Here is a 12047-nt window from a genome sequence, read left to right as displayed (position 1 = left end):
ACAGACGCCTCAATGGCTGTTGCTAGGCAACCTCAACAGGCTTGGATTCTGTCAGTAAAATGCAGGGAGGGAACAGAGAACTTTCCAGGGCTGTTTTGGCCTTTCAAGGAGGACTCATTGGGGCCAGGCTCGGTAGGAACCACTTGGTGACTTGATACCACATCATATGCATGTTTCTCCTAGGTCCAGCTGTTTATTAATCTTCAACAGCAGCCACTCAACAAAAGCCAGTACAGTTTAGTGGTTAGAGTTTCAGACTAGTACCTCAAATCCCCATTCTGCTATGGAAACTCAGTGGGTGACCTTGGGCCAGTTAGACATTCTCAGGTTAATTCACCTCACAGGCAGGACCAAGATTGACCATTAAGAGGCCCTGGATGCTCCTGGTGGGCTGCTGGTCTCTCACCCAAACCTGGGCCAGCCAGCTGTCTGACTGAGCCTGACCCATCCAAGCCCCATGGAAAGTGGGAGGTGGCACCCAGCCAGCATGAGGTGTGCCCCACACAAGACAGGGCAAGGCAGCACCTGGCCTGGCCAAGCCCCACATGAGGAAAAGCAGATGTTGGCATCCAGCCAAGCTCTGCATGAGGTGAGGCACAATGGTGGTGCTCAGCCCAGCTGAGTCCCACACAAGGTGAGGCGAGGCAGGCAGTAGGCTTGGTGCAGCCAAGTACCTCACCATGCAAGGCAACCAAGCCCAGCATGAAGCAAAGCATATGTTGGCACCCAGCTGAGGCCTGTGTAAGGTTAGGTATGACATTTTCTCATCCATGGCGACCTGGCCCAGCTACATGCAACACAAGATGAGGCAAGGCAAACAGCAGGGTGTGGCCTGGCCAAGCCCCTGCACAAGGCGAGGATGACAGTGGCACCTGGGTGAGCCCCACATGTGAAACAAGGAAGATGGTAGCACCTAGCCTGGCTGAGCTCCACACAAGGTGAGGCAAGGTAGATGGTGGTGTCCAGCTAAGTCCCACACCAGGAAAGGCAGACAGCAGCATCTGGCCCAGTTGAACTCCACATGAGGCGAGCCCTGTGCAAGGTAAGGCAGGGGGCAGTGGCCCTCAGGAGTCGTACCAAGGCAGATGGCATTGCCTGGTCAAGCTCTGTGCAATGAGAGATAATGGGTGTTGCTCAGCCCAGGTGAGCCCAGCACAAGACAAAGCAAAGCAGAAGGCGGTGTCTGGTTGAGCCTCATGTGAGATGAGTGACACAGTGCCTAACCATGCAAGACAAAGGGGTGCAGTGTGTGGCGCACCATAAACCTGCCTGAAGTGCAAAAAGCAGCACCCAGCAAGTTGGTTTAGCAGGCTGCCTTTTCTGCCCTCCTTCCATATCCCCTTAGGGATTCTGTGAACTCAGGCAGATCATGAGAGGGAGGGCAGGAAGGGTTGCCTCAGTGCTTAGTTCTTGAGGCCCTTTCTTACATGCCCGGGGAAATGCCGATTGCCACTTTGGGGTCAGGAAGCAATTTTTCTCCAGGCTGGTTTAGCCAGGGATCCTGGAGGTTTTTTGTCATCTTCTGGGCATGGAACAGTGGTCACTGTGGGTGTGGAGGGGGAGGTATTTGTGAATTTCCTGCCTTGTGCAGGGTGCTGGACTAGATGACCCTGGAGGTCCCTTCCAACTCCATGGTTCTATGAGTGGCAGAGTCAGACAGACTGTTTCTTCCTCTCTCCCCTTCTTTTGGGCACATGGCCAGGATGGGCAGGGGGAGGGGTCCTTTCCCAGGGTTTTTCAATCCCAGTCCACTCACACAGGGCTGTTCTGAGGATAAAATGGAGGAGAGGAGAAGTAAGGTGTTTTGAGACTCCATTGTGAAGAAAGCTGGGCTATAAATGAAGCAAATAAATAATAAATATAGCTAAAGATGGAGGAGCAGATAAAAGCTTGGATTGTGGAAAGAAGAGAAGAAAGTGAAGAAAGTTGAGGATATGGGAGTTGTCAGATAGAGGGAAAGAAAAAATAGTGTGGGAAGTTGAGACAGGGAGATATGGATCCTCTATGCAGGTCCTTACAGGTTCCCCACTGTGCAACTAGGGTTGCCAAGTCCATCTTCCACCCCCAGCGGGGGACTTCGGGGGCATTCCTGGATCCTGGAGGGGGCGGGGCATCCCCGACGTGATGATGTCACGTTGGGGACATCCGCTCCCCCCCCCCGCCCGTGCGCCGAATCTCCAGAAACGGCAGTTCCCTGCACTTAAAGGAGCTGGCGTTTCCCTTTTAAATGCAGGAGCCGGCGTTTCCCCCTTAAGAGCAGCTGCGTTTCCCTTTTAAGAGCACGAAGCTGGCATTTCCCTGCAAGCTTGTGGAGATCAGGCTTGGGAGGAAACACGGGTTCCACACACTTAAAGGGAGAGAGATAGGTGGCTGTGGGTGTTGAGGGTGGTGCTTCCCCCAAAACGGGGGACCCCTGGCAAACCGGGGGGGTTGGCAACCCTATGTGCAACTGAGCCTGCTCTGGCAACCAGCACCACACAACTCTGCCATAGTTTTCCTGGGTAGAGGGGGCTGGGGTAGGGTAAGGCAGTAAGCTGAAGATGGGAAGAAGAGAAAGGTATGTTGGCTGGTGGATGGGAAGGAGATGAGGTAGGAAAGGAGGAAAGGTTATGGGGGATTTCAAGGAAGGGAAAGAAGGAAATAGTGGGAAAGAGGGGAGTTCACTCTGCAAGCCCTTGTGGGTTCCCACTTGTCTTCATAAACAAGGAAGTCAGAATGTGACTTCTATAGCTAAGTCAGTCCTACCCAAATAATTAAATAATGAAAGTACATACCAGTTCCTTTGTAAAATTTGGTACAGTTACCACATTCAATATCCTCTTTCCTTACGTCAAATTGTGGCAGAGAAATTTGGTCCAGTTGAACAGCATCACTGGATTGCCAGTTGAATTGCAAGTCATCAGTAGTGTAACCAACTATATGTTTGGAAAAGGATAAAGAGGAATATTTTTTTTAAAAAAACTATCAACCAGAGTGAGAGAAAAATATTTTTCTTACAATATTTGTCCAGTGGTTGGTGTGAACATTTTAAAAATGGCATCAATGGCTTTCATTCAAAATAACCATGAACAGAGTGGAGCTCATGGAGTAGGTATTTTGTGGAATGGGTCTTTCATGGAATGGGTCTTTCGTCTGCAGCCTCCCGAGTCCCTAAAGTGTGAACCCCAGGAACAGCATTAGATGCCATGTGGCAATTGGCAGTGGGAGGCAGGAATTGGAAGAAATCCCTTCCATCTTCTGTTGGTAGATGTGTCTTTCCCAAAGGGGAATATGGCCCTGGACCAGCACCAATAACAAATTCAAAATGCGATTAGAATTTCACTGCAGATTCATTAGCTTTGATGATTCCTTCTTATCTGTCCAAAATTTTATGTAAGTCCCCCTGAGCCTGCCTCGGCGGGGAGGGTGGGGTATAAACCGAATAAATAAATAAATAAATAGATATTTTCTCTAATAAACTTTGGCTATACAAGCTTGCACATAAACCGAATAAATAAATAAATAGATATTTTCTCAAATAAACTTTGGCTATACAAGCTTGCGCTGACTAACTTTCAGCTAAAAGAAAGTGATTACCTATGGACTGCACATACTGCACAGGATACAAAAAACTGCATAGGTTCAACCAAGGGACTTGTGCTATTTCAGTGGAATTTTGGATTATCTGTGGTTTTCCTGTGTGCCAGATCACAAAACCACTTTCGAAAGTCCCCAGTATTTCACCAGCAGTTTGCCATGCTGTCAAGAAGAGGTGGGGCTCCTATTTGGGAAAACAACTCTAAAGGCCACTTGAGGTCATAAAACTAGTGCCACTGGGGTGGGATCCTGGCCCCATTTTCCCTGCATAATTGCAATCTCTTTACAGTCTGTGATACAGTGGTTCTCAGTGATCTTAAATTTCTCAGTGGTGGAACTCTATGCCTAATGACATCCATGCCCTGTTGGTCCTAGTGCAGTTCCACAGGGCTTGCAAGACAAAGATTTTCCGCCAAGCCTATGGTTGAGGACAGCAACAGTCCTCCACCAAGCCTGGCCTCTCCCATTTTTCCTCTCCCCACCATGGGACAAGGACAGAAAAGGGCCATCTGAAATAATCTTAGAGCTTGTCATTATTTCAACTGTAATAAGTTGTCTTTACATGAATGTATTTATTGAAATGTGGTCTTCTGAAATGTATTTATTGAAATTCTGTTCACCACCCTGAGCCCTATGAGTAAGTGGAGGGCGGTCTAGAAATCAAATCAATCAATAAATAGGCATACATTCTACTGATTAATACAATGAAATGAGGCATAGGATGGGGGCTTCAGAGTGACAAAGTCGCAAAGAGGTAAAGGATTTTATTAGGGAAAGGTCTAAGAGAGAAAAGATCAATTACTTTATGAAATTATTTTAAATCCTGATGCTAAGTGGCATTCTATAGGGCATATTCTTGTACAGTTTTTAGGCATGAGAAGTAACTATCTTTATGCACAATCTGAGGGCGGGGTAGACTAAATAAATAAATTTACATACAGCTCTCCAACTGCATCTTGCAACGCTGCGTATCCATAGGAAACAAGGTCAAGTCCAACGGGCATGAGAGAGTAACAGATAATCTGGAAATGTAAACAGAATGCTTGTAACCCATTCAAAGTGCCCTCAAAGTGACATTTTGGTCTTGTGCTTACAAGTTTAGCAGCTCAGTATGTATTTGTACAAATCTCAGATTCACATTCTGTTCTAATGCATACTACATTGAAATGTTCTAGTGAAGCTGAATTAGCATTTGTTTTAATAGTGCTTGTTCAGAATGCGGTAGATGTCAAGGGAAAGCTTGCCTTATATACTGCAATGAGAAATTAAGCAAATGGACTGATTCATTTGGCAGAAATAGCCATGCCACTGTTCTGGCATTCTTCCATTAGTAATCCTTAAAGCATAAGAGAATCAGAATCACCTGTGCAACCCCACTCTGGTGGTCAGTCCAGCTCGCTCTTAAGCTTCTCACATTCCTGGCAATGCTTTCTACTTCTAATTTTCAGCATGGGTATCCACCTACTCAGCCCCAGTGAGCAGCGGAGGTTGTTTTTCATGGTCTTCTTAGGCCCCATTCACACAGCGAATTTGCCGTGGGAGAGCCACGAGTGGATGGCGGATTTTCCAGCCGCAATCACACCACAACATCTGGGAAGTGGAGCACACCCATGGCTAACTCGTGGCATGCCGCTGAAAATGCGCGTTTAAAAAATACCTCAACAAACGGTTTGCCACGGGCTGCCTCCGGACTCCGGTGGTGTGATCGTGCCGGCGCGGCTTTTCCCCTCCAGCCATCTGCATTGCAGTGCACACGCCGAGGGTCAGAACCGTGGGTTGCTGCCAACGCGTCTGATTGCGTTGTTGCGTGGCAAATTGCGGCAGCGCAAATTGCCATGCCTCCCACACACGTTTTCTGGCCCGTGTGACCAAGGCCTTAATGTATTTCTAAGGTTTATAAATGTTCCACTCCATCTCATTTATTTATGGAGTTAAAACAGTTGAATCCTTTAAACTATCTATATCGGAACCATGAATTCTAATTGGTGCCATTTTCCAATGAGGCATCCAAACCCAAAGAAAATACATTTTCTATCTAAGACATTTAGTAAATACAGAAGATATTTTATGGAGATCTAATTGTGGCAACATTTTCCCCCTTGATAAGACCTTGTTTTAATTATATCACTTTCCCAGAATTTAATAAACTTGGGCAGATATCTGACAAAAATCACTACTTATTGGTCCACCTATTATTGGTGTTGCTGTAAATACGTGCCTCCTAGATTTTCCTATCTGGTGTCGCCATGGTAAAAGTCCTAGAGTGCAATACCAAGAAAAGTCACCCTTTCAAAGTCCATCAATGTCAACAATGTAGCTCTTCTTAGGACTGCACTGATATTAGTGGCCAGTGAGCAGATTTGACGGGTAGGAAGAGGCTGCTGCCACTAAGTGGTAGTCATGAAGAAGTGGCCCGTCTTTACAAGACACCAGTAGTGGCTTGGGCTCAGCTGCCCAAGTTGTATTTGCACTCATGGTCAGGTACTACTACAGATGAATAGAGTACTGACTCTAGCTATCCCTTGCCTACACCACTACATCTCTTGTCAGTAAAGGATATCAGATACCAGATTCCTGTCCCTCTTTTCCGGACCTTTTCCTTGTACTATACAATCTGACTATATGGCACTGTTAATATCTGAGAATATTTTGCTTAATCTAATACAATATACCATAATACCGAATGCCTTTCAAGCGGCAGAATCTGGGACCACCACTGCACACGCAAATGTGTGGCCAGTTCCATATCTAGCTTCCATACTTTGCCTGGAAGTGGCTTATGCTTTCAATCAGATAGAAAGATCGAAGGTACAGGTGAAATCAAGAGCCACTCATAACATTCAGGAAAGTGGAAATATTTCTCCGACCACATGGCAAATGATCAACTCCCCTTCAACACAGCTGTTGATAAACTTCCCATTAGTTTCACTTAACTATTAAAAGCCATGCACTTTACATTTACTAAGTACATCCAGCAACATCCAGCAACAGTAATAGTTTGCAGTTGTAAAATAAAAATACCTCATGCTGACCAGGACATCTCCAGCACGGGATATAAATAGAAGAATATTTTCTTGTGTTACATCATGGAAATTGGCACTCTTTTCATTTGCAAAGAATAGATCTGGCTTCCACAGGCACTTAAACATGGTGGGATCCACAGTTAATGTATCCGAACCCCTCCAATCATCAGGCAGTTTAAGTCGTGGGTCATTCCACTTCTGTCTTAGAAAGATGTTAACTCTGTAATCCTATTTGAAAGACATACACACATATTATACAGGCAGGAAAACTACATTTTTCAAAATGATGTGTGCTAACCATTAAAAACTGACACCTTCCTGACATAAATGGAGATGCATAGGTCTAAAAAGCAATACCTTCTGGCCATTTCATTTATCAGGGAACACCAAGAGTAAACAGTTTATTATGTTATATTATTTATTTACAAAGCCCCTAAACTGCTAGGCACTATATAAAAAAATTAAAATGAAATACACTCTTGACTGCATATCTAAGTCAAAATACAATCTAAGTGTGTTATCTACAATACACCACTGATGCCTGGTATACACAAACTCCAGCATAGCCTCCTGTGGGAATGAAAGTAACGACTATGCAGGCAACAATCAACAAAACATAAAGATTGGAGAATGATATAACAGAGACAATGGTAAAAGCAGAAGACTACTCCGTTTTTCAATTTTGTGTCTCAGAATTAGGGCACCATCTCAACATCTTGCATTTGAACGCCCTTCTACCATTGTACTTTCTACCATTTACAGCCAAACAAGTGAGTGATCGCTTTGACCTAAGACTTCACATCTTTGGAATTCTAATGGGGATGCAGCTTCCTGGACTGGAGAGCCAGGATCATAATATCTAGGAGTAAAGTAGTTTGCTCGTCTGCAAGTTGTGAAAGCAATGAAATCAGACCAGCCACACAGCACCAGCGTCCTCACATACTCAGGGGACAGCCCAGGTAGGCAGAAAAAACATGGCTTTCTAAATTAACCAGCAGAAAATGCACAAAACAGGCTGATGACAACTGCTTATGCTCCAGGAGGCACAGAATTTTGAGAGCCATTGAGAGTCAGCTCTGATCTACACTTGGTGCTGGAGATGCAAAAGTGCTCACCGGCGGGGCTTTGCACGTGTGTAGCATCTCACAGAAACAGGTGCTTAATTAGCATGCCAGCAGAGCACCTGCTGAGGCTACAAGCCTCCAGGTGCTCACTAAGCACATGCAGCTGCTTTGCACAGGCAGAAGCCTGGTTTCAACGAGATGATGAACAAATGCCAGTTCCCACACGTAAGTGCTTTTGCTTACCGGACTCATGTTTAAACTTGGTTTCAGTTAAAGGCAAAGCGGAGAAAGGGAAAATTAGCCTGCTCAAGTCCCTGAAAATAAAGAATTCTGGAGAGAGATATTTGTGGGGGGGGGGGTCCCCACATTTCCTCATTCTGTGACTCTTGGGTTTATGCACACACACAAGCCCAGCTTGTGGATATATAGTATATGCACATGTAAAAATCAGGGAAGCCTTGACTAACAGTGAAAGGAAAAAGACACTTGAGTACATTGTACTGAAAGTGTTTAATGTGACAGGAAGAAAACTGTTTCTTGGACCGAGAGAAAAAGCTGCAGAAGGGGGGGGGGGCAGAAGGAATGCAAACAAAATATGACTAATAATGTTAAGTCAAACAACCTGATACACTATAATCTGGGGGTCCACAACCTTTTTTGAGCCTGTGGGCCCCTTTGCAATTCTCACACAGGGTGGTAGGTGCACCTACAAAATGGCTGCCATAGGAGGCAGAGCCATGCACTCAGAGGAAGCCCAAGTGCAGGGGAGAAGAGGGGTAATTTTTTAAAAAATACACTGGGAAAGAGAATAAAACCAGCACTGTAGTGGCAGCTGCAACTGAAACAATATTATTTTAATCTGCAGAGCCGATCAGTTTTCCAGTGTCCAATCAGAAGCACTGCCAGGCAAGAGTCCCACCTGACCCCACCCACATTCTAAAAACAGTAGGTGGGCACTAGGAAACTATAAATACACGTTGATGAATATAAGTATAAATACACGTTGATACGGTCCGAACTGGCAGAGACTGACCAAGAGAGAGATAGAGAAAGAAGTATTTTTCTCCCCTTCTCACAATACAAGAACTCTTGGGCACTCAATGAAATTGCTGAGCAGTCGGGTTAGAATGGATAAAAGGAAGTACTTCTTCACCCAAAGTGTGATTAACACATGGAATTCACTGCCACAGGAGGTGGTGGCGGCTACAAGCATGGATGGCTTCAAGAGGGAATTAGATAAACATATGGAGCAGAGGTCCATCAGTGGCTATTTGCCACAAGGTATAGATAGGAACTCTGGGGCAAGTGACACACTGTATTCTTGGTGCTTGGGGGGGGGCAACAGTGGGAGGGCTTCTAGTGTCCTGGCCCCACTGGTGGACCATCTGATGGCACCGGGTATTTCTGGCCACTGTGTGACAGAGTGTTGGACTGGATGGGCCATTGGCCTGATCCAACATTGGCTTCTCTTGTGTTCTTATGCCAGAGGACACCATGGTGCCCATGGGTACCATTTTGGAGAACCTTGCTATAAGCTAATTCTCTACCACCACCACCCCAATTCTGTCCTCCTGTCTCCATAGTCAAACCTGGGTCTTAGGCTGACCAGTGGTGGTTCTGTTCAGAAGGAATGATCCAGAAAGATAGGGCTACCTTATATTCCAGGACCTTAGGTTTTTATAACTTTATATATTACTGGAAGTCTGGATTCCAGGTATGAATCAGAGTAAGAAAAGGCAACAATCTAATTGGCACGGGGGCTTACTTTTTTTCATCCTAATTTTTAAAAGAGACATGCTGCTTCTTTTGTCCTCAGACAAAAGTATCACTCCCTCGCTGAAGTGAGGATGAGGTTTAAACAGCTTCTATGGAACTGATAATATTATATTCATGAGAGGGGCTGTTTTGAAGAGCGTTGTTTCTGAACCTCATTGTGACATAAATGGATTCACATTTAAATTGTTGTACACACGAGACCATAACTAGCTTTCCTCATCAGGAGAGGTTATCGTATTTCCAGGTGGGGCATTACTGGAAAATACATGCTTACCCATCATCAACTGTCTTCTAGACCTTTCCTCCCATTGTTGGTGTCCCTGTGTTTGAGTGTATGTGAACAGTTAGCCTCAGCAATACTGAATACATTTTAAGTTTGGAAGGATTTATAAATTCTTCAAGGACCTGCCATGCTCAGCCATAGCACCTAAGTCTTAAATAAATCTTGAAGCCCCAGTCACAGCATCAGGACAATAATCTTGAAACTTCTACCAATGTTGGGAATCTTAAGGTAGGTGGGCCATGTAGGTGGAATGCTGAATGTTACCAGTTTGGCATGACAGACACCACCACTGATTTTGTATCAGGTATTTTCCTGTTCTAGAAATAAACATCCCATTCTGTAATGGAAGCATTCATGTCACACATTCAGAAACCTATTTTAGAAAAACGCTTAAGGGGAAGGAATCAGTGTCCCAGATGGAGCTCCCAGTAATAATAAAGGAAGGGAACACTGAGTACAAGACAGGCATAACATAGTATAAAGAAGGTTAAGTTTAATGGGGAATCATAACTTCCCACATTAGGCTGTATCACAATTAACTACCCTGTTCTGATTTTGTTGTTAATTTTATTTGACTAATGTTTGAGGGATCTTGCAATTCATGTTCTAAATATTCTAATTGTCACGATGGCTTGATTCCACAAGGCAATTCTGGCAGATCAGCTATTCAGATAAGGCCTTCCTGAAGGAATGTTCTACCCAACAATGGGAGGAAAGCAGAAGCGTCGTTCATGTGAATCCAGCCCACCAAGCAGCCTGAAATTCTGAAACTTGCATGTTAGAATTCCCGTCCTTATTAGAATAGTCTTCTCAAGAAAGCAACTGTACAAGATTATTAATCATGGCTCACAAAACAAATCATTCTTCTACACTACTTAGTATTACACATCTCAGTAGCATATTCACAACCTGCTGGCATTGTTGGCAATCCATTATGTCTACGGCAAAGATTCATCTGTATGTATGTATGGGGTAGACACTGTCCATGTCTCCTCAAGGAACAAAAAAGTGTTCAAAGGCATATGATCCATTACGGGCATAACATTTACTTAAAGATATTTTCCAGTCTCGAGATCGTGTTTCTTGCAAAACAATGTGGTTCTCAATTCTTGTAAACTTCCTGTTAGGTTCCCTGAGAGTTGCAATCCCTGAGGGTTACAATCACACTATCCAGGATCTACCCAAATATCACATGAAAGGAGATCACATGACTTGCCCACCTCCACAGCCTTCAAATGGTGGCTATGGCTTTAAGAACTGAGTTCCCCCATTAAGTAGCCCTGCTTACCATAGTTGTTTCTTGTATTGATCCAAAGCTGTTAATGAAAATGTTAACTGCCACTTCAATTGGAATTCCTAAAATACATACAAAGCAAAAAAAAAAAAGTCTCAGAGCTACCCCAAGAATTCCAATTTCTTTTTTCTTCTCCTTTCAGATTTTTAAATCTAAAATAGGTACACATTGTTGCCTTACCATATTCTTTTCATAATTTTACACTGTTATCATAAGCCTACTGGAACAAACACGTGTTTAATGTAATTAGCTGGGGATAGAAAACCCTCTTAGCCACTCCCTCCATAAAGTGGATATCCTAAGCAGTTCTTCCCACTAAGCATGCATGGCATATTTATCTAATGTAACCAAGAGAACAGTGTGAGAAAACAGTGCAAACATAAAAACCCAAGGGTTGGGTTACCAAGTCTGCTCTTGGAAATTCCTGGAGATTTGGGGGCAGTGCCTGTAGAGACGGGAATTTGGGGAGGGAATTCACCTAGAATCAATGACATACCATACAGTCTGCCCTCTGAAGCTGCCATTTTCTCCAGGGGAACTGATCTCTAGTTACAATTCCAGGTGAACTCCAGATCACCAGCTCCAGATCATTTACATAAGGAGGAAGTGACAGTGACACATTGGTTTTTAAGCTGAAATAAAGGGTGTGTGAAATTTGGTAGCATCTTTACATGGTACACCAGTATGATAGCTAGGATTTTTACATAGCAGAGGTTTGAATAAAAGTGTACATGTGAGCTGGATAGTGTAGATCAGGGGTATCAAGCATGTGGCCCACAGGCTGGAACTGGCCCCTGCAAGGCTCCTATCCAGCCCACAAGCAACTGGCTCTTGTTTGTTTTCTACTTCCTGTTCCTGCTTCCTTGTTCCTGCATTGCAGCTTGCTTTTGCCCAGCTCTCTCCTCTCCTGCTTTCTGTTTCCTAAAGGAGAGAAGAAAGCCAAGCCTCCGTTCCCTCGATTAGCTGAGGGCTCCTCCTCCTCTTCCTTACGGGGGAAGAGGAGGGAATTCAGTCGCACAGTTGAGTCCGAC

General features: G+C 44.6%; 1 protein-coding gene across 1 annotated transcript in view; it reads right to left on the bottom strand.

Moving 5' to 3' along the window:
* Positions 1-12047, bottom strand: part of GLRB (glycine receptor beta) — a 57042-nt gene that overhangs the window by 19519 nt on the left and 25476 nt on the right. The window contains exons 4-7 of the mRNA XM_015429786.1: positions 11011-11078; positions 6598-6827; positions 4516-4598; positions 2775-2915 (exon numbers count right to left, since the gene is read on the bottom strand). Coding sequence (XP_015285272.1) covers positions 2775-2915; positions 4516-4598; positions 6598-6827; positions 11011-11078 — 522 coding nt within the window. The remainder of the gene's footprint in view (positions 1-2774; positions 2916-4515; positions 4599-6597; positions 6828-11010; positions 11079-12047) is intronic.

The sequence above is a fragment of the Gekko japonicus genome, unplaced genomic scaffold (genome assembly GCF_001447785.1).
Source record: "Gekko japonicus isolate JY-2015 unplaced genomic scaffold, Gekko_japonicus_V1.1 scaffold1005, whole genome shotgun sequence".
Classification (NCBI taxonomy): domain Eukaryota; kingdom Metazoa; phylum Chordata; class Lepidosauria; order Squamata; family Gekkonidae; genus Gekko; species Gekko japonicus.
The sequence above is the reverse complement of the archived record's forward strand: the minus strand, read 5'-3'. Positions and strand labels throughout refer to the sequence as shown.